This window comes from Helianthus annuus, chromosome 11, assembly GCF_002127325.2.
Source record: "Helianthus annuus cultivar XRQ/B chromosome 11, HanXRQr2.0-SUNRISE, whole genome shotgun sequence".
In the NCBI taxonomy this organism is placed as follows: Eukaryota; Viridiplantae; Streptophyta; class Magnoliopsida; order Asterales; family Asteraceae; genus Helianthus; species Helianthus annuus.
The window spans coordinates 125,554,450-125,576,119 of NC_035443.2; the positions used below are offsets into that span (position 1 = coordinate 125,554,450).

The window sequence follows — 21,670 nt, forward strand, 5'->3', positions numbered from 1 at the left end:
GCTTATAGTGGACACCACAGAAAAGATTGCACAAATACGACAACGCATGGCGGCAGCTCGCGACCGTCAGAAAGGCTACGCGGATAAGCGTAGGAAGCCATTGGAATTTCAGGTCGGGGACCGGGTTTTACTTAAAGTCTCACCCTGGAAGGGTGTGGTTCGTTTTGGCAAACGAGGCAAACTCAATCCGCGGTATGTCGGACCGTTCGAGATCATAGAAAGAATAGGCAAAGTAGCCTACAAACTGAACCTACCAGCTGAACTCGGGGCAGTTCACAATGTTTTCCACGTGTCGAATCTGAAGAAATGCCTGTCAGATGAGACCCTCATAGTTCCCTTAAAGGAGCTCACTGTCGACGAGCGGTTGCAGTTCGTCGAGGAACCTGTTGAAATTACGGACCAGGATGTTAAGGTCCTCAAGAACACGAGAATCCCTCTTGTTCGTGTTCGTTGGAACTTCCGTCGCGGCCCAGTTGTTCAGAAACAGTGCAACCACTACTGAGGCTTAAGCTACTTTAGAATTTCGGGACGAAATTCCAAATCAACGGGGGGATGATGTGACACCCCAGGAAAACCAGTAAACTATGCAAACTTAACAAGCTTCCTCAGTAACCGCATGCTAAATTTCGGGACGAAATTTCTTTCAAGTTGGGGATAATGTGACAACTCGAGTTTCAAGGTCTCAATTCGACTTAACCTTGTACTTAATTTCGAAGTGTGTTTTATATATATACTTGGTGTACATTATATAAGTGTGTATGTGATTTATATATCTTGTGTTAATGATGTGATGCATATGATTAATAAAACTTGGATCCTTGCCAATCACCCCTTCATCACCCACTCACGAAAACACTTTGTATGTTTTCGTCCACTTTGAGGCCAACGAAAAACAAAGATGGGCCTTGGCCCAGTGTCGAGCTATTTTAGTTTTGTTTATAACCCTTACGCAGAAACTGTATTCGGGAAAACCTTAAGCAAACCCTAATCACATTCCCATCTCTCTCTCGTTTTGCTTTAAACCCGACGGCTGCCCCCATCCTTCGAAGCTAGGTCTCTTGTTGATTATTCTCTGAGTTCGGTTAGTGACTCTCACGTTTAGTTGTTTTCAGGTTTGAATATATATATATATGGTTATGTTGTTGGTTGTATTCTTGAAAGAACTACATATGATCAATCTGTTATATAACTCTATGCGAAACCTGTTGTGATCTAGAGGCCTAGGGTTGTTATGATTGAATTATGTTGAACGATTTAGATTATAATAATCAGAGTTCTAACTGTATTAATTGGTATTGTGTGAACCCATTATTTTATGGATTGTAATGATGATTGATGATGTTGGTAGGACATGACTCTATATGTGTTGTTGCATGTATGTGTCGGATTGAGGGGTTTCCGTGACATCTGTTGCTTTTGAATTAGAAATTATTCAAGGGGTGCTAGAATAATGAACATGATGGGCGATGACCTGGCTAATTGGATTGTGTGACTTGGTCATTTGACGGATGTGTAGGGCCCCACGGTTTAGGTGTTGATGGGGGTAATGTGAGTAAATTAAATGTTAGATGTTATGCATGGTGCTGTGATACTTTTGGTATTAGGGTTAGTAGTGCATGACAACAGTTAATGATATTTCATTAGAATGATGGCCGACAACTGTGATTATGATCAATCCCTATGGAACTGCACCATAATAGCATGTGATTGTTTTATCTTTTATTCTGATTTTATGCATGGTGGTGGATTTCGATGTATGTCCTTGGTAAGCAAACCGATTATAATAGAAAGTGGGCTATGATCGATTGATGTTGATAACCTTGATAGGTTATGGTTCTATGTTAACATGTATAGATCTGATTGAACACATGATTGTTGCAGCCAATATAATTGTTTGACAATCATTAGGGTTGTTGTGTTTTGTAACTGATGTGTTGATGATGATCATGTTGTGTGTCGACGAAAACGGTACCCCGACGAAAACACAACCACGACGAAATCACTTTGGGTTTTGGTCGCCTGAGTGATTTCGCTAAAAGGTGTTTTCGTCCAAAAAGGGATTTCGCCAAGTACATGCTTTCGCCATAATTGTGTTTTCGTCGAGCATGCTGCCATAATTACTCTGCTAAGTTATTTACTCTGTTAAGCATATAACAGCGTTAGTGTGTTAACTCTGTAAAGTCATTTAACTCTGTTAGGTCGTTAACTCTGTTAAACCTGTTAATTGATTTAACTGTTGCGTGATACATGATGTTAACTGCCAAGCACTATGTGATGTTAGATTTACATGCGAGTCATTACGAACGAAACTGATTTTATATACGTGCGTACTATAGGTCGTGACTGATTATTTGTGAGCGTGTATTTCTTTAGCATACCGAGCAAACCAAGGTGAGTTCACACAGCCAAGGCATGGGGTTCCCGGGTGGGAATGGGATTGGATGACTTATTGCATATACTCAGATGATAGAACTCAACGATAAGATATGGCTAGACTAGTAACACTTATCGAACTGATCTTCGCACACCTGCCAAGGGTTGGCCGCGATATTATGACTGACTTCGCACACCTGCCTTAGGAAGGCCGCGAACTAAATTTACTAATCTTCGCACACCTGCCTGGGAGGCCGCGATACACATAAACCTAGTCTAGAATACTTGGGAAAAACATCCCCTAATCTTCGCATACCTGCCTGGGAGGCCGCGATGGAAACTAATACGATACATGACATAAAGAACGAACATACTATTACTCACATTATACTATTACTGAACTATTAACTGTGAACTCGCTCAACTAGTTGTTGACTCTCTATTACATGCCTTGCGGGCTTATAGGTGCATATCCAAGGAACTTGCTGTCTGGGAAGCTGGAGTGGTCATGGGTCGAGACACATGGAAACGCAACACAAGAACTAAGAACTTACATGTGGTTTTATAAACACTCATTGAGTTAAATAAGCTTCCACTGTAAACTGTGAAATATTGTGATATTGTAACACTTGTTGTTTATAAATGAAAGTATTATTCACCTATACTATGAGTTCAATGTGATTGATGGTTAAGATCCTGGTCAGTCACGCCTCCAAGCGGTGGTACTCCGCATGTGGATTTTGGGGGTGTGACAATTCACAAAGAGTAATAGACCACTTACATTTAGTCACTAAAATCCCATGAAAACCGGTGATGGAAGTACAAACCATTAGAAGATACATTTATGTGTTTACGATGCCCTTGTTGGTTGTTTCATTTTGGCATGCAATGGCAGGCGTCATCGCGTCATCTGGTATTTTTTTTGCTTGGTTGTGAAATTGTGACCTGTTTATATAATCACCACGATAATGATGTTTCAAACAACAATTTTTCAAACCAAAAATAACCAAAATTGTTATCGTGAGATGGTGTTACATAATCGGTTAACGGGTGAAGTGGCAATCGTAAATACGCATGAGCATAATAGTATGAGTAAAGCGTATGTAGTAATGTGTAATAGTAGCAGCAGAGTCGGTTTATTAATAGATGAGTAAAGGTAGGCATACCTGGTAAGCGGAACAGGTTCTGATTTTTTTGTTTGACTTCCAGATGCATGAACGTTGTTGGTCCCTCTCGCCGCCTTTAAACTTCTGAAAATTAATTTTTAAAAACCACCAAGTTAATAAATATATCAAAAAGTATGAGCAGTCAAGTTTTTTTGGTTGGGTCAACTTTAGTGTTATAATAACGATAGATGATAGGTGATCCGTTTGGTCGTGATGCAAACCGGTATTGTCTTACAAATTGGTCAACTGTAACTGTTTTGGACTTATTGCCTATTGATGTAGTTTTTTTTTTTGAAACTGGTATGGGCAGATGGTGTTGCATAATCGTCAAACGGGTCAACTGTTAATCGTAAATACACATTAGCATAAGAGTATGAGTAAACCGTATGGAGTAATGTATAATCGTACCAGCAGCAGAGTCCCTTTATTAATCGATGAGTAAACGGAACAGCTCAGTTGAGATCACATGTTTTCGTAGGGGGTTGTGGTAGAATTAAAAAGACCGGTCACTGCAACATTAAACATCGGAAAGATTGTATAAGACACTGTGGGGGATCTGGGAAGTGATGTATGGTGGAGTGGACACCCAATTTTTATTTCATCTTGGTGACATTAAATATATAACCGAACGTACGTTTTGGTTTGTATAAGATTGGGGGATCAGGGTTGCAAAACTTCGCGATAGACAACATTAGAGGTGTAAACGCCAAGCTGTGTAAATTTTTTATCCGGGTGGACAAGGACCTTTGTGTTTTCACGTGACTTGCCTCTTGACAATGCGACGTAAAGCTGCCCATGCGAGAACACAGATTCCGGGAGGTAGATACCAACGTATGGTATAGTTTGACCCTGCGATTTGTTGATTGTCATCGAGAAGCTAAGCCGGATGGGGAATTGTTTTCTCTTTAGTTTGAAAGGTAACATGTCATCTTCCGATAAGCACATGGGTATTCTTGGTAAGAAAACTCTTTTCCCCTTATGGTCACCGATTGCTATTTCAGCATCAATTACGTTGGGTGCGAATGCCTTACATATAAGTCGTGTGCCGTTGCATAGACCATTTGACGGGTCGATGTTTCGAAGCAATATTATGGGGCATCCAGTTTTCAGGCGAAGCTTGTGAGGTGGTAACCCGCTGATAGTCAGTGAGTTGAGGAACTCGGTTGGATAGAGGTTTTGTTTGTCGTCGTCCGCTGTGTCAAAACTGTAGTATACTTTTGCGTCCCCCTGGAAAAGGTCTATCATATGGTCATTGATCTCGTCGACGGTCTCGTTTCTAGTTGTTAAGATTGCTCGTGATGTTATATATTCAGTGGGTTGGACATTTGTACGTAGTGATAGGAAGATTGCGTTAATGAGTTCTTTAATTGACTCCTCTTTGGTGGTAAAGAGGATTGTCATGTCTGCAGGGATGCAGATGTATGTTCCATCTGTTGATGGTTGTGTTCCATCTCCTACTCGTAATAGGAAGTCTGAGAACCATGGATCGTTGATTGCCCTCATATTTGTGGTCAACCGCATTTTCCTAGTCAATACCCAAAGAGGTGACATACGCAGGCTAGCGTCTACGATCTATGCTCGCGTGCCTCGCTTGACAACGGGTAGCACTTGCCTGAAGTCTCCTCCCATTACCATTGTTTTTCCACCAAATGGGAGAGGTATGCCTGTGATGTCTTGCAAGGTGCGGTCGACTGCCTCTATCGATTGTCGTCTTGCCATGGAGGCTTCGTCCCAAATGATTAGTTTCGATGAGTTGATAAGGCGAGCGACACCACTTTATTTTTTTAAGTTGCACATGGAGTTGTTACATAGGTTTATCGGGATTTTGAATCTTGAGTGTGCGGTTCTACCACCCGGCATGTTATTTGCCGCGACGCCTGATGAAGCTGTTGCAAGTGCAATTAGGCCACGTGAACGGACCTCAGCGAGCAATGCCTTGTACAAAAATGTTTTACCAGTTCCACCTGGGCCGTCAATGAAGAACACCGCCGGTACGCCATGTGTAACGTAGTGCATCACTACATCAAACACATTCCGTTGGTCAGAGTTGAGGGAGTATTGCGCATGTAAGTGGGCCGGGTCAATAACTATGTTTAACTCCTCTTGTGTGTCATGATCTGTTACGTCTAGTGGCGTGTGTTCATTTTCTATGGTTGGGAGGTCATAGTCGGCCAAATCTTTACCCATAGATTGTAGGTGTGAACTAAGATCCTGTAAGACCAGATTTTGGATGTGATTGTTGCTACCGGAATGGTTTTGATAGTATTCTGAAAGTGTGTCAAAATGGTCATCCCATAGCTTGCGAACATCGCCTGGTTCACAGAAGACCAATATGGTTGCAAATAACCTCCGAAGGGCATTTGGGAATTGAAATATGGCGGCTTCATCGAGACATAGTGATAAGTTGTTGTCGTTTTCAATTAACCCGTTTTCTAAAGCCGCTTTACGGAAAGTAGGGTGTTCCACACCTTGTACGATCCGAAGGTGTTCAAACGAAGTAGGCCCCCGGATGTGTGTCAAAAGAAGCCGTAAGTAGTACCGTTCTCCTTCAGCTGGATTTGCGGAAACAATTCGACCTCTCCGTTGCCTTTTTATCAAACGGGAATTCCAACGGCAGCTGGCTTTATTCCATGTGTACTTTGCTGGGAAGTCTTAGTACAAATACTGTCGGGCTGCTGGTTCCTGTCTATTTTTCTCAAAAAAAGCAGTGAGCATTGTATGTTTATCCCTTTCCCGGTGTATTATTTCAGAGATTATGGCGGTGTCTGTAAATGTAACTGTGTGATTTTTAGGGAGGTGAAGTTGTAATGCTAAAACAGTCGGGTAGATCTGAGAAAGGTTGAAGGCAAAAATCCGCCACATTGCCTCGGGAGGCGATACATAGCGTGCATCCTGGAATCGTTTTATTTCGTTGATAACAACGTCCTCGCCATCCGGATCTATATGGATGACTTGTTTATCATGACCCTTGTAAATGTATTTGAAGAGATATTTGACGGATTTAACACTGGAGCATATCTCGAGATTAATATGGCAGTTGAACATCACAAGTAACTTTGGGTTGTACGGAACAACCCATCTGTTATCTAGAGTGCTGCCTCGTACGTCGACTTTTATCCCGTTGTTGCGTCTTCTGTAGAGTGGATATGCATCCTCTCCTTGTGTTGTGCGGTCATTAAATTGTCTTGGATAATGAAAACGACATTTTTTAGGATCCCCTTGCATACAGGGGCTGTTGATTCGCAGGGTGCCACAAGGGCCATGAATCATGTGTTTTACGACAAGTTCATGCAACTGGGGATGCGTTTGTATGTTTGGGATTTCGGCGTTCACAAACTTATCATACTGATCTGGGTTATTGATTTTGTGATGCGGGTACATTATAAGAAGGAAATGGGCATGGGGCAAACCACGTTTCTGGAACTCAATAACGCAAACGTGTGATTTAACCTCGCCAAGAATGTGTTTTTTTAAAGAGTTGTTCTTTCAGGTCCTCCAATATTGCACGGAAAACTCTTGAAACAAGATCAGGACGGTCTTGTGCAGTCTGTCCTGGCTGCAAATTGTGACAAATTTCAGGCCACTGGGGGTTACATGTCATTGTGAGAAACAAATCTGGTTTTCCATCATCCTGTACTAAAGTCATTGCGTCTAGGAACCGACGGCGCATGTCGCGAGGGCCGCCAATGAAAGATGCAGGAAGAACTATACGCCTCCCAATTCTGGTTGAGTGAGCGTCCCCGGCGTTCACGCAATCCACAATTCCCTGGTACAGTTCTGCCCTTATTCTGGGTTGGTTCTGTTCATAGTAATTTAAGCGTGATGTCTCTACTTTTATGTACACGTCAACTGTAAACTGCTGTAGCAACCTCCCACCCAACAACAATATGTTTTCTGCTGGGCGCATTTGGAACTTATAGCAGTAGTATTCTCGCATAGCAACAGTTGATCGGGAACTTCTTGTTTCCAGGTCTGTTTAATGATAGTAATTAATTTAACATAATTCTTGGAAGGCAATATTGTTTGTGGTTTTGTAATACTATAGGGAGAGATGTTATTACCGTCTATGTCGTCGTCTATGGTATTCTGATTCGGCTGGCGTTGATTTGAAAGTACTCCACACCGTGGTATACCTGAATGCCATCCGGGCTCACCATTGGGAAAGAATAGAGGATATGAGAGTGGGTCATAGCAGCTGAAGTATGGTTGAATAGTTGTTTGATGGTCAGACCTCCCATAAACAATGATGCTTCTTTTGTATGATGTGGTATTCTCATTACCTTCTACCCATATACCAGCTACCTCAGATGTGGTAGGTCGGTTGTATACACGTTGGTCAAGTTGAAGTGCAGCATTCAGGGTGACTCTGTAGTTGTCCAGGGGGCCAAGTTCGGCGAGGCGGCGAAATGTCTGGACATAGGGGTTTGTGGAGAGTGTATGGATTAAAATTCAAGTGATATCAGCATCCAGATTTGGCCATCTCAGGCGATGTTGTAACTCTGTATCAGGGTCGTAAAAATATAGTTGTAAGTATCTGGGCGTGCCATCCCGTGAGACCAGTTGGTCAATTCTATGATAAATTCCTTTGTGTGCACGGAATGTGTACACACCCCCTCTCATGTTGGCCATTGTTTCGTCTAAGGAGACACCCATTGATGTGAAAGAGAAGTTTGTATTGTAGGCGCGTATGTTTTCCCTGAAAACCCTTCCAATATCTTCTTGTGATGTGTATAGATGGTGTAATTCTTGTGGGATCCCGGTATATGCAAGAACGGTTTTCCCGTCCATGCAGCAAAAGGTTGGGAATTCAAAAGTGAATCGCTTTGCGGCACAATGAGGACACGGCGTATTCTCTTTTAGGAGACGGTGTGATGTGGGGAGGCCCTCGTAGACAAAGTTATACGGATCATCTGGCATACTTGGTTCGACAACTGCTGTGCTATGAATGATGTGTTGAAAGTCATTGACCAGCGTATGTCGTGCTTGAGTACCTGTTGAATGACGTACTGTTAGTTAACTCGGGCAGGGAAATTGAATTTAGTAAATGAGCGGTGCGTATAACATAGAGAGACTTCGGGTATCGGCTTGCCCGTTAAATTGGAGGCTACGTGTGTTTGAGCTTTTGTGTGCAGGCCTGTTGGCAGAACAGTAGAAGTCTGAGAGTTTGTTTTTTTCCGGGCGGTGGGTGTAGTGTGTGGTTGATTGTTTGACTGATTCGATGAATAACATTCTACTGGTGGAGTAGATGTCGAACATGTTTGGAGAACATGTTGGGTCTGATTGTGCATTGTGCAAGGTCCTAACTGTTTAGCGGCTTTTCTTGAAGCATAGTATCGCCTGTTACGTTCCTTCCGTAGTGCAACCGACGCTGCATCTGTACGTGGTTTTTTATGGCCGTCAGACATAATGAGTGGAAGCGTGACGTCAACCTAACCAATGGAGACAAAAAGCAGTGGCATTAATTAAGGTGTAAATAATCATTTTAGTAAATAATTTTAAGAGTTACAGGTGTTCTGACTCTGAACGAAATGTTGATTTAGAAGGGAAGAAAATGGCAGTTTGAATGATAATTCATGAAATCACAAATTGCAACGCTACTACAAAACCCACACAAGAAACTAAAAGGGGTTGGGGCATGATGGTGGACGTGAAAAGTAAAAGGGGTCATGGACAGAGGCTCATCGCTGGCCCCGGAGTTTTACAAAACTGCAGTGAACGAAACTGATTTTAACGGCTTTTGCGAAAAACGATCTGTGGATGACCAGTGTTTAGCGAACGAACCGGCTTCAGCTAATAGACTCTAATTCTGGGGGTGTTAACAGTGAATGGTTCTGTTATCAAATGATCATTTAAGGAGGCGCAAATTTACGGTTCAATTTTTAGCGGAATCTGCGAATAACTCCTAATCGAGTTCAGTTAAAGGACAAATTTTGATGCAAAGTTTCAGCAAACAATTCTGCAAACTTATGGGCTGATTTAACGTCGGCATATTCTGCGGTAACAAATATACGAATCTGGGTCTGTTTATAAGCCACTGCAAGTGGCTCTAGCCACCATTCTAGTGGTGTGCGACCCGAGGAATAGTCTACGACGCGGGTCCGAAACAAAAGGACGCAAACAATGGTTTGGTTTTTGGAGTTACATCCGGTAACCAAGGAACAAGTCGAAAGGCAACATGATTTTCGGTTTGTTTTTTGTCTTGGGTAACGTTTTGGTATTGTATCTCTAATAATTTTTTAGCGTTTGTTTGCAGGATGTGTGAGGGTTTAAACGTTTTAGAGTTCAACAGTGCATGAAAGAGAATGTTCGTTATTGTTTCGGACAGCACTGGAAGCTTACTTTTACTTTTAACATATAGCTCTAATAATAATAATGTATGTTTTTAACATATAAAATGTAACGGAAGCACGCAAGAGAAATTAGGAGAACAAGTTAAGTAATGCATGTTAAGATGTGCCAGCAAAAGGAAAATATTCTGCATACATATTTAGGTTTGGAAAGCAACAAAACAGTAAGAATATAGCAAAATATGGCTGGAAAATGCATATGGTAAACATGAGGATTGAGCTAGGCCACTGCAAACAGTGAGACTAATGTCTCCGCGTAAACCGCTCCTATGTAACCTCGAAACCAGCTGCATGCGTAATAACAGTCAACGGCCTTGGTGTCCACTCGTAGCTCAAAAACCTTTCTTGAGTTGCGCATCATAATAAACCTTCCGTTTGTCATGTAATGTGTTATCGTCATCCACAACGATAACGAAATAGGGGGGACTGCAGGAGTTGACAAAAGCCTAACCCAATGTTGTCCTTGTAGGGCCCAAAGGGAAAGCGACATGTATTCGCGGCCAGTCCAAAGAACCATGTGAAGAGAGTTCCGCACCGTAACTAAGACCCCTTGGAAAATCCCTGAGGATGGAACATGTGGGAAACTGATCTCCGTCACCTGCTCTGTTGAGGTGTCAAAACCAATAACAACATTTCTACCCACTACCCAGCACTCGCAAATTGTAAAGTATAAAGTGCCGTCACATAGAGTAGCAGGTGACCAGCAGAACTTGCATGTGTGGTAAGCAGGGTTAGTTTTGAAAGCTATTTTTCGCCAGTTTCCCTGTTGTCTCGAATAGATGTGGGCTGCAAGCACTCCTGATCTTCGTGTTAAGTGCAGGAGGTTGTAATCGTTGGATGGGTCACTGTATAGCCCGACGGTATCGGCGTTATCTTCATAAATACCATGGCCAGCGGGGGTGGCTAAATGCCTGTACGCGGCAGTGGTGGGGTTCCAAAGGAGAAGTTCATGTGTTTGGCTCAAGCACACACATAGCAATCCGTCTAAATTTGCCAGGATCCACACTTCTTTTTCTCCTTGAAATGGGAGTGGGAGTACGGAATGCGGGCCGTATTCGCCGGTCTCGAAATCCATTGGATGAACATGGCAGCTGAGGTCGTCAAGCAAGAGTGTTCGTTGATCGTTGGGTACGGATGACTGGGAAGAGTGAGCTCTTTCAAAGTCACGTGTACATAGTAGCGCACACCATTGCTTACACACGGTCTTGGATTGGACAGCAGTCTTCGCTGGGACTCTCGTCAGTATACCGTAAACGATGACATCAGCGGGTATGTCAGACATTGTGGCTACTTTACGCCTGCAAACGCAATTGACCCGTAAGATTAGAAAATTTCGGGTTACGAGTATAGGGTAGGCAACTTGGTGAAACATGTATAAAACAATAAAAGACACGTTACGTAACATAGTTAACATGGTGTGATCAAGGAAACGAAGGTCGGTGGGTGATGCGGTTTGTGTGTTAACTATCTGGAATATATGGCAGGCACTAAACGGGAATTCTTTCAACCACAAAAATGTTGTAGCTATGAAGTGAACCAAGGAGGTATTATATTCGGAGGAGCAGGGGTGTTTCTAAATCCTTATCAAATCCTTGTGATTATATGAATGAAGGTACAGGTATACGTATCATGATTATCAATCTGTTATGTAACTTGATGCTATTATCAACTATTTCTATACTTTTAAAGAACCCCAAAAACTTAAAAAAATGGTGCAGGTCTGAAGTGAACCAAGGAGACCAAACAGACTGAAGTAATGAATTTGACGTGTACGAAATTAGGAGAAAATTGGCACCTGATAAACGGGGCTTTCGCACGCCGTGGTGTGAAGCGAGAAGGCGGTGTGGACCTGTTCATACTTGTCAAAATTAGAATGTGGTTTTCTTTTAATTTTTCGGAAAACCGTATCATATTATAAACTCTCATACAAGCGAGACCAGTATCATTTACAAAAAAAGATTGGTGGGTTTTTGGGAAAACTGGAGTCAGCGGTTGGACCCAAAAATGCATAAAAACCGGCTGATCCAATTTAATTTTATCCAATTATTCCTTTTTCTTTAGAATGGAGATGAGCCAGTTTACTGAAATAATCACTGTTTTGAGGAGTGATACTTGTATATGAAAGTTAGAATGTCGTTTACAGAATATATTTTTTTACTTGATTGTCATGCAAAATAGACCGGCTAGACGACAGAATTCGCACCTGACATAGGGGATTCCGGATGCAGCCTGTGTGGACCTGGTTCACAATTGAGAAAGTTATAATGTATTGAGTGGAATGTAGGAGAAGAAGAGAGTGGGTAATCCAAACCTGGTAACAGAGCACTGAAGTATGAAAGATGTACAAAATTGAAGCATGGATTTGATCTTAAATATTGTTGGATGAGGAGAGAATTCAATCATCATCTTCAATTTCATGGTCCACCTTTCCATCCTTCAATCTGCTTTTGCCTTGATGGTTCCGTTTCAATCTTCACGTTGCAAGACGATTCGTTTACAATCGCATATTAGGGTTCATGGGTGAAATCCCTAACCTGTCCCTGGAGGCGTCCTAAAAGTCTAATGAACTTCCTCTTCTACCAGCTTCCAGTCGCTTGTACATGCTTTTTTTAAATGTGTACCCTTGGTCAAATTACATTTTTGTACACTACTTCTCCTTTTTATAATAGTAATAGATTAGACTTACTTATGCATTATAGGTGATATTACATATAGTTATATAACAAGTTTATATAATTATTAATATTAATATCTCTATACACATAAATTTTAATTGATGAGTTATTCTTCATTCATTTACATCTCTATATTAATATTCAATTATCTCTTTACTTATTTCATACACATAAATTAATAGCGTCCAAAGTGAGTGTTTAGTCAAGATAATATTTTTATGTATTTTCATATATTATTATTATTATTATTATTATTATTATTATTATTATTATTATCATCATCATCATCATCATCATCATCATCATCATCATCATCATCATCATCATCATCATCATCATTATCATCATCATCATCATCATCATCATCATCATCATCATCATCATCATCATCATCACCATTCATTTCTTATTCAAATCCCATTTACATTCCAACTTCTAAATCCTTGTACTTACACACCTTGTTCATCCTTATTAGGATAATTTGGTGCTTCAAGCTTTCAAGACGATCATTTCACGTTTGTGGAAACCACTTGCAAACTATGAGTATACTCGATCCCATATTCGTTTTAAACACTTGGGTGCAACATGTACATTATACAAAAACACATAACAATTGAGACTTGTTTATTCAAAATCACACTCTATCCACATTTTAAACATGAAAACATGTGATACTTGTTAATCTCATATGCTATGTATACATTGTGTCTATATGCTCATTAACTTTTCTAGCCTACCTTAACAATTATAGCGCTATAGGATTAACCCACCACCCCGATTCTTAGGGAATTGTTAAGTAAAACATGTTAAACCCCCTTCGTTTTGACGATGTTGGGAAGTCAAGAATGCATTAGAAACTTTGGTTTGACATATAGTTTACACTAGTTCAGCATATTAGTAACTTGTATACATTATTCATGTTGGATATGAGCACGTTTAAACATTTTATTCTTATTATGCTATGTATCAAACTTGTATACTCGCCAACATTTTTAGTTGATCTTTATTTTAATACATGTTGCAGGGTGAAAGATGATGCTAGTTAAGAAACAAAGTTTAGGGTGGACTTAGAAACACACCTTAGAAATAAACAATGTTTTTGATTCTATGTTTTGATACAATTTGATTATGTCTTGAACCATGTATGACAATTTAGTATTTTATGAAATCTTGATTAAGTATATGTCACAATTAGTGTTATGATTCTTTGAACGATTTGTTTTCGTCTCACTCCGAGGTTTCCACCATCGGTTGGGGTGTGACAAATTGGTATCAGATCCATAACTATAGGGAATTAGGAAAAGTATGAATGCTTTTACCTAGTCTATAGTTTAGGAACATTATCCTTATGTGTTCTTTAAAACTACTTGCCTTCTATCTTGCTTGCTTCTTATCTATTCTCTTTGGTCTTTAAATATACATGCCTTTCCTAAGGCTAACACAATACACACTTGGAGGCTTGGTGAAGACACTTCTATCTCACAATCGAAACGACTCACAAAAATAGGGGTGATTCCCACATTTGGTGATGACTTTCCTTCAGCTATACTTGTTATTTTGCATGAAATTTACCCTCAAGTTAGGAGTGAAATCGATATCTTGAAGGAAATTTCCATTTCATATTCCAGTGGACCCTTATCGTTTGATAAGAACCAACCACACCGGGTACGATGTTACCAAGTTAGGGGTGAAACCCACATCTTGGTAACTAGTCCCACTCTTCGATTTTCAATCTCACGAAAGTTTCGATTTTCCCAATCGAATAAGGACATGTAGTAAGTGGAAGGACAAATACCGTTAATCATTTCTCAATGAGAGTATTTGTCTATTAGGCCAAAGCACGTTTCCCTAACTCGAAAGCACTTCGATTTACTTTGCAATAGTCTTAGTTACGTTCCGTGGCAATCCAATTTTTACGTTAAATGTCTTTTATGCTACCTCAAATTTTAATGTGTTTTACATTTGTACGTTATATCATTTCAACTTTGGAGACACAAATCACAGTATCTTCGCAATCTAAAACAATAATAATCTCTCGTGAACAAATTAAAGTTACGATGTAGTCATTATGTGAAACCTCATGTTATGCTATCTGAAATTATATGAACATTATATGCTATGTGATGCATTCATGAAAACAAATTTATTTAAAGAAAACATTATGATCAAGTCTCATCCATTCCTTGTTTTGAATCCTTAGATGTCTTCGAGCCATCACTTAAACTCAACCAAGAGGTCCAAGACTAGCTCATAAAAGAAGGATGGTTCGTTCTGCATGTGCATCGATTATCGTGAGCTTAACAAACTCACTGTCAAAAATTGTTATCCTCTCCCTCGCATCGACGACCTCTTTGATCAACTCTAAGGCGCAACTTGCTTCTCTAAGATCAATCATCGGTCTGGCTATCATCAACTTCGTGTGCTCAAAGAGGACATCCCTAAAACCGCATTCCGCACTCGTTATGGTCACTACGAGTTCGTGGTTATGCCTTTTGGCTTGACCAACGCACCCGCAGTCTTTATGGATTTAATGAATCATGTTTGTAAACCCTACTTGGATCGTTTTGTAATCGACTTCATCGATGACATTCTCATCTATTCGAAAACTCAGGCCGATCACAAACATCATCTACGCCTCATACTCAAACTCTTTCATTGTTAACGCCTATACGCGAAATTTCTAAGTGCAAATTTTGGATCAAAGAAGTTAAATTCCTTGGACACGTCGTGAGTGGAAAGGGAATTCATGTTGACCCTTCCAAGATCGAAGTAGTAAAGAATTGGATCACGCCTAAATCACCATCTGAAATTTGTTCCTTCCTAGGATTGGCGGGTTACTACCGTCGATTCATCTCGAACTTTTCAAAAATCGTCATTCCCCTCACTTTGCTAACTCAGAAAGAGAAACCTTTTGTTTGGGGTCCTGAACAAGAGGAATCCTTTCGAACGCTTAAGAACTTGCTTTGCAATGCTCATGTCCTCGCCCTTCCTGATGGAAACGATGATTTTGTGGTATATTGTGATGCATCGAACCGTGGTCTTGGTTGTGTCCTCATGCAACGAGATAAGGTTATCGCGTATGCTTCTAGGCAGCTGAAAATACATGAGAAGAACTACACTACCCATGATCTCGAGCTTGGCGCAGTTGTTTTTGCGTTAAAGATCTGGCGACACTACCTTTATGGTACAAAGTGTGTGGTTTTCACCGACCATAAGAGCCTACAACACATCTTTAACCAAAAAGAACTAAACATGCATCAACGTTGTTGGGTGGAATTGCTTAACGACTACGAATACGAGATTCGCTACCATCCTGGCAAAGCGAATGTCGTGGCCGACACGCTCTGTCGCAAAACTCATGTTAATAGCATTTGTTGTTCTCAAATCGTTAGCGATCTTCATACTTGCATTCGTGAAGCTCAGTATTCGTCAGCCAACGGGGGAAGTTTATTCATAGGGATATGAGGTGCCGCTGAAGATCAACTTGTGACAAAATCAGACGGTCTCTAATACGATCTTGATCGTGTTTGGGTACCAAATCGCGACAATCTTTGTGAACTCATCATGAAGGAGGCACACAAGTCCCGATACTCTATTCATCCTGGTGCTGATAAGATGTACCATGACCATCGTACGTCCTATTGGTGGTCTGGTATGAAGAAAGACATTGCCACCTTCGTTTCCAAATGTTTTACTTGCTCGAAAGTGAAGGCTGAGCATCAGCATCCTTCTAGTTTACTTGGGCAACCAGAAATTCCAGTTTGGAAGTGGGATAACATTGCTATGGACTTCATAACCAAACTTCCCCACACACCTTCTGGTCACGATAGCATTTGGGTGATCATTGGCCGTTTGACCAAATCCGCTCACTTCTTCCCCATTCGTGAGGATTTCAAAGTCGAGAAACTAGCTCGAGTCTACACGGATGAAATCATATGTCGTCATGGTATACCCATTGACAACATCTCTGACTGCGATTGTCGTTTCACTTCACGTCTTTGGCAAACATTCCAAACCGCTATGGGTACTCACCTGAATCTAAGTACGACTTTTCATCCTTAAACGGACGGACATACTAAACGTACTATTTAAACCCTAGAGGACATGCTTCGCTCTTGTGTTATCGACTTTGGTGGTAATTGGGATGTACCTTTGATTGAGTTCTCGTACAACAACAGCTATTACTCCAGCATTCAAATGGCTCCTTTCAAGGCATTATATGGTCGCAAGTGCTGATCTCCTATTTGTTGGCACGAAATTGGCGATGCTCAAGTTACTGGCCATGAGCTCATACAAGAGACAACGGATAAAATTCTTCAAATACGCGACAACCTCCTCAAGGCTAGAAGTAGACAAAAGAGCTATGCCGATAAGAGATGCAAACTGATAGAGTTTAATGTTGGTGATCACGTGTTACTCAAGGTATCTCCTTGGAAAGGAGTAATCCATTTCGGTAAGAAGGAAAAACTTGCTCCACGCTTTGTTGGTCCTTTCAAGATACTCGAGAGGATCGGTAAAGTGGCATATCGACTCGATTTACCTCAAGAACTTAGCAACGTTCATCCAACGTTTCATGTCTCAAACCTTAAGAAGTGCTTAGCTGAAGAAGGACTTCAAGTTTCTATTGATGACTTGCAAATCAACAAGACTCTTCATTTTGTTGAAACACTGATCGAAATCATGGATCGAGGAACCAAACAACTTAGGCACAACCGAATTCCCATAGTCAAGGTTCGTTGGGAAGGAAAGCGTGGTGCCGAATTCACATGAGAACTCTAGAGCGAGATGAAGACCAAGCATCCACAACTCTTCGTTCAGCCTTCCTCGTAGATTTCGAGGACGAAATCTCCTAAAGTAGGGGAGACTGTCACGCTTCGTATATTTGTACCTTCCCAATTTAGCAAGCATTGTTGTACTTTACATTTTAGACACTTGTACTCTTGTTGTATTCTATTTTCATTCCAACTTGTAATCCGAGATGATTGATCATAATGAAAACACAATTATTTTAATCATATTCATGTGCAAACTTGTAATCGCAATTCACATTCTGAACGCTATGTTATGCATGATTCTCGAATCTTGGTTACACATTGATGCCTGATACTCGAAAAACCGATTAAAACACGTTTAAATCATTTGAAAACCGACCTATATTGTATAAATTCGATATTCGAGACCCAATCAATCTATAAATTATGTTAGAAAGTAAAAAAGAAATGCATAAAACAAACAAGCCCATAACATTTGGCCCAAAAAAAAGAAATTATACAAATGAGCCAATTTTCAACTTTTCATATTTCTTTCACCACCTTAAACCCTAATCTCTCACCTATAAATACCACACTCATTCCGCCACTTTTCTTTGCCATTTTTCAAAGAATTCTTCCTTCCTATTGAAAGTGAGTTCCATCTCCTTTCACCTTCTTCTCTTCTTCTTGTTTTTTTATGTTTTCATATTCCCAATATTGGAGAAATCCTTATGGAATGTCGCCAAGTGTTTACCATGGTAAACAAAGTTGGTGCATCACCAAAATAAGGACCAATCTTGGGTTTTTATTTTACATATTTTTTATATTTAATTGTGTCATTTCCATCTTTCGTTACTAACCATGATCAATTATTAAAATGCCTAACTTAATATCGTCTAACTCTTTATGACTAAACTGATACACTAACCGCTAATAATTTACATTCATGTCGTACCTAACTTCTAACATTTACATTATACTTTTACATTCATGCTTGTCTAACTTCTAACAATTTACATTCATGTCGTGCCTAACTTCTGACATTTACATTATGATTTTACATACATGTCTTTTACTTCTAGTTCATGTTCACGCATTTGTTTGACCCGTTTGGGCTAATTTGCCAAAACGAAACCAAGACACCAAACTAACCAAATGTATTAGTGATCTTGTGTTAAGGTAGGCACTTGTAATGGTTAGGATGCAAATTCAACTATTTACCTACTTGCGTGAACATTTTGCATCTATTTTACATAATTTTCAAAAACCAAACCAATATTCCACTTTTCACCTTAGAACATTTAAATATTATAGTAAATATAATTAGACATAAAATAAATAGTATATATATATATATATATATATATATATATATATATATTGTTAGTAATTCTACTAATTCGATTTTCTAAATTTAATTAGTTTAATCATTCTTTTTTCCATCTATTTACCACAAACAACCTACTAATTACCTATTTATAAGATTTTGGACTTTTTTATATAATTAGACTTACTTATGCATTATAGGTGATATTACATATAGTTATATAACAAGTTTATATAATTATTAATATCTCTATACATATACATTTTAATTGATAAGTTATTCTTTATTTCTCATTTACATCTTTAAACTAATATTCAATTATCTCTTTACTTATTTCATACACATAAATTAATAGTGTCCAAAGTGAGTGTTTAGTCAAGATAGTACTTTTATGTATTTTCGTATATCATTATTATTATTACTTTTATTATTATTGTTGTTGTTGTTGTTGTTGTTGTCATAATTCATTTCTTATTCAAATCTCATTTACATTCTAACTTCTAAATCCTTGTACTTACACACCTTGTTCATCCTTGTTAGGATAATTTGGTGCTTCAACCTTTCAAGACGATCATCTCACGTTTGTGGAAACCACTTGCAAACGGTGAGTATACTCGATCCCATTTTCGTTTTAAACACTTTGGGTGCAACATGTACATTATACAAAAACACACAACACTTGAGACTTGTTTATTCAAAATCACACTCTATCCACATTTTAAACATGAAAACATGTGATACTTGTTAATCTCATACGCTATGTATACATTGTGTCTATATGCTCATTAACTTTGCTAGCCTACCTTAACAATTATAGTGCTATAGGATTAACGCACCACCCTGATTCTTAGCGTATTGTTAAGTAAAACATGTTAAACAACCTTCGTTTTGACGATGTTAGGAAGTCAATATTGTGTTGGAAACTTTGGTTTGACATACAGTTTACACTAGTTCAGCATATTAGTAACTTGTATACATTATTCATGTTGGATATGAGCACGTTTAAACATTTTATTCTTATTATGCTATGTATCAAACTTGTATACTTGCCAACATTTTTGTTGATCTTTATTTTAATACATGTTGCAGGTTGAAAGATGATGCTAGTGAAGAAACCAAGTTTAGGGTGGACTTAGAAACACACCTTAGAAATAAACAATGTTTTTGATTCTATGTTTTGATACAATTTGATTATGTCTTGAAGCATGTATGACAATTTAGTATTTTATGAAATCTTGATTAATTATATTGTCACAATTAGTGTTATGATGCTTTGAACGATTTGTTTTCGTGTCACTCCGATGTTTCTGCCATCGGTTGGGGTGTGACATGAGATGAGAGAGAAAACTCTGTGCGAGAATGATCCAGAAACCCTAATATCTACCTCTTTATACCAGCATCTTTCATAGTTTCACACAGCCCCTTGATCCTCCAAACCTTCACACTTAACACCCACATAAGCCCATGTTGCAAATAGGCCCAGACAACTTACAAGCCCAGACAACTTGTATAACCAGTCCATGTAACAAATAAATAAAATAATGCAACATATTATGATGTATGAATTAGAATGAATAACGAATAATAAAAGAATGTCACATTTTAACATCCCCCCATAATTCATACAGCAAGCAAGTTAAACATTCCCATTTTTTCACAAAGTCTGATGCTGAAAACCTTTCAACCCTTTGGTGAATAGATCAGCCAACTGATCATCAGCAGCCACTTTCTCTAGAAGAACAATACCATTTGCAATCTTTTCTAGCAGAAAATGCAAATCAATCTCAAAATGTTTAGCTCATTCATGAAATACCGGATTAAACGCTATAGAAATGGCTGGCTGACCATCACAAAATAACTTAACCGGTAATTTGTACTCAACATTTAACTCTTTTAGAATATTTAAGATCCACATAACTTCACACGAAGCTGTGCACATTGCTCTATACTCAGCTTCAGCAGTAGATCTCGCAACAACACTCTGTTTTTTTTTACTTCCAGGAAACAAGTGAACTTCCGAGAAATATTCCAAACCTAGTAACCGATTTTCTAGAGGCCAAACACTTAGCCCAGTCAGAATCAACAAACCCTTTTAGAACAAAGTCATTTTCTCTTTTAAACAAAATCCCTTTACCTGGAGATTGTTTTAGATATCTGAGTATCCTTAACGCAATTTGCAAATGACATTCTTGTGGTGAATGCATAAACTGACTTAAAACTGTACGACATAACTTATATCTGGCTTAGTAATAGATAGATATATTAGTTTGCCAAAGAGTTTTTGAAAGTTTGTGACATCTTTTACAACATTTTGATTCTAACTTAACTTGTTAATGACAACATGACTTTGTTCTATAGGAGTGTTAACCAGTTTAACACCTAGATACCCAAACTCGTTAAGAAGTTCAAGACAATACTTACGTTGGTTTAAAGAAATACCATTTTCAACATACAAGACCTCAATACCAAGAAAATATTTCAACACACCCAAATCCTTGATTTGAAAATTATAACTTAGAACCTTTTTAATTCTAACAATATCAACCTTAGAATTACCAGTAACTACGATATCATCCACATATACCAAGAGAACAACAAACACAGATTTATTAGAAAGTATATACATAGAATGATCACATAGACTCTACACAAAACCCATTTTAAGCAAAACTTCATTCAATTTTTCATTCCACTTTCTAGGTGCTTGTTTTAACCCATATAATGACTTAATTAATTTACACACTCTAGTCTCATTTTCAGGGAAATACCCAAGTGGTAACTTCATATATACATTGTAACACCCCAATCGCGTAATATACAACAACACGCGGCAGAAAACATTGGGGAGTCACGTTACAAATTGTTTCATAACACATGGTTCATAAAGTTTTGTTTTATTGAATTTAACAGTTTACATTGTTTTAGAGAAATAAAATTATTGCACAACAATTGTCTTGTAGGTTTTAAAGTCACTAAGGCCCAAGTCCGCCCTATGTGAAGCATGCTCATAGTCAAACGTATGTTCCTGAAA

General features: G+C 39.1%; 3 protein-coding genes and 1 long non-coding RNA gene across 4 annotated transcripts; all 4 read right to left on the bottom strand.

Moving 5' to 3' along the window:
* Positions 1–4,199: 4,199 nt before the first annotated feature.
* On the bottom strand, positions 4,200–5,258 carry LOC110887888 (ATP-dependent DNA helicase PIF1-like). The gene is made up of 2 exons (XM_022135449.1): positions 5,152–5,258; positions 4,200–5,064 (listed from the first exon to the last, which is right to left on the bottom strand). Exons 1-2 carry the CDS (start codon positions 5,256–5,258, stop codon positions 4,200–4,202), a joined length of 972 nt encoding a protein of 323 aa, XP_021991141.1.
* A 57-nt stretch (positions 5,259–5,315) lies between these two features.
* Positions 5,316–6,920, bottom strand: LOC110887887. Its single transcript, XM_022135448.1, has 2 exons — positions 6,205–6,920; positions 5,316–6,126 (listed from the first exon to the last, which is right to left on the bottom strand). Exons 1-2 carry the CDS (start codon positions 6,918–6,920, stop codon positions 5,316–5,318), a joined length of 1,527 nt encoding a protein of 508 aa, XP_021991140.1.
* Positions 6,921–10,106: 3,186 nt separating this feature from the next.
* On the bottom strand, positions 10,107–11,168 carry LOC110887886 (putative F-box only protein 9). The gene has a single exon (XM_022135447.1). The coding sequence runs from the start codon at positions 11,166–11,168 to the stop codon at positions 10,107–10,109; it is 1,062 nt and encodes a 353-aa protein (XP_021991139.1).
* Positions 11,169–11,598: 430 nt separating this feature from the next.
* LOC118484270 lies at positions 11,599–12,351 on the bottom strand. The gene is made up of 3 exons (XR_004873137.1): positions 12,198–12,351; positions 12,090–12,125; positions 11,599–11,735 (listed from the first exon to the last, which is right to left on the bottom strand). It is a non-coding gene; the product is annotated as an uncharacterized LOC118484270 (long non-coding RNA).
* Between the last annotated feature and the right edge of the window lie 9,319 nt (positions 12,352–21,670).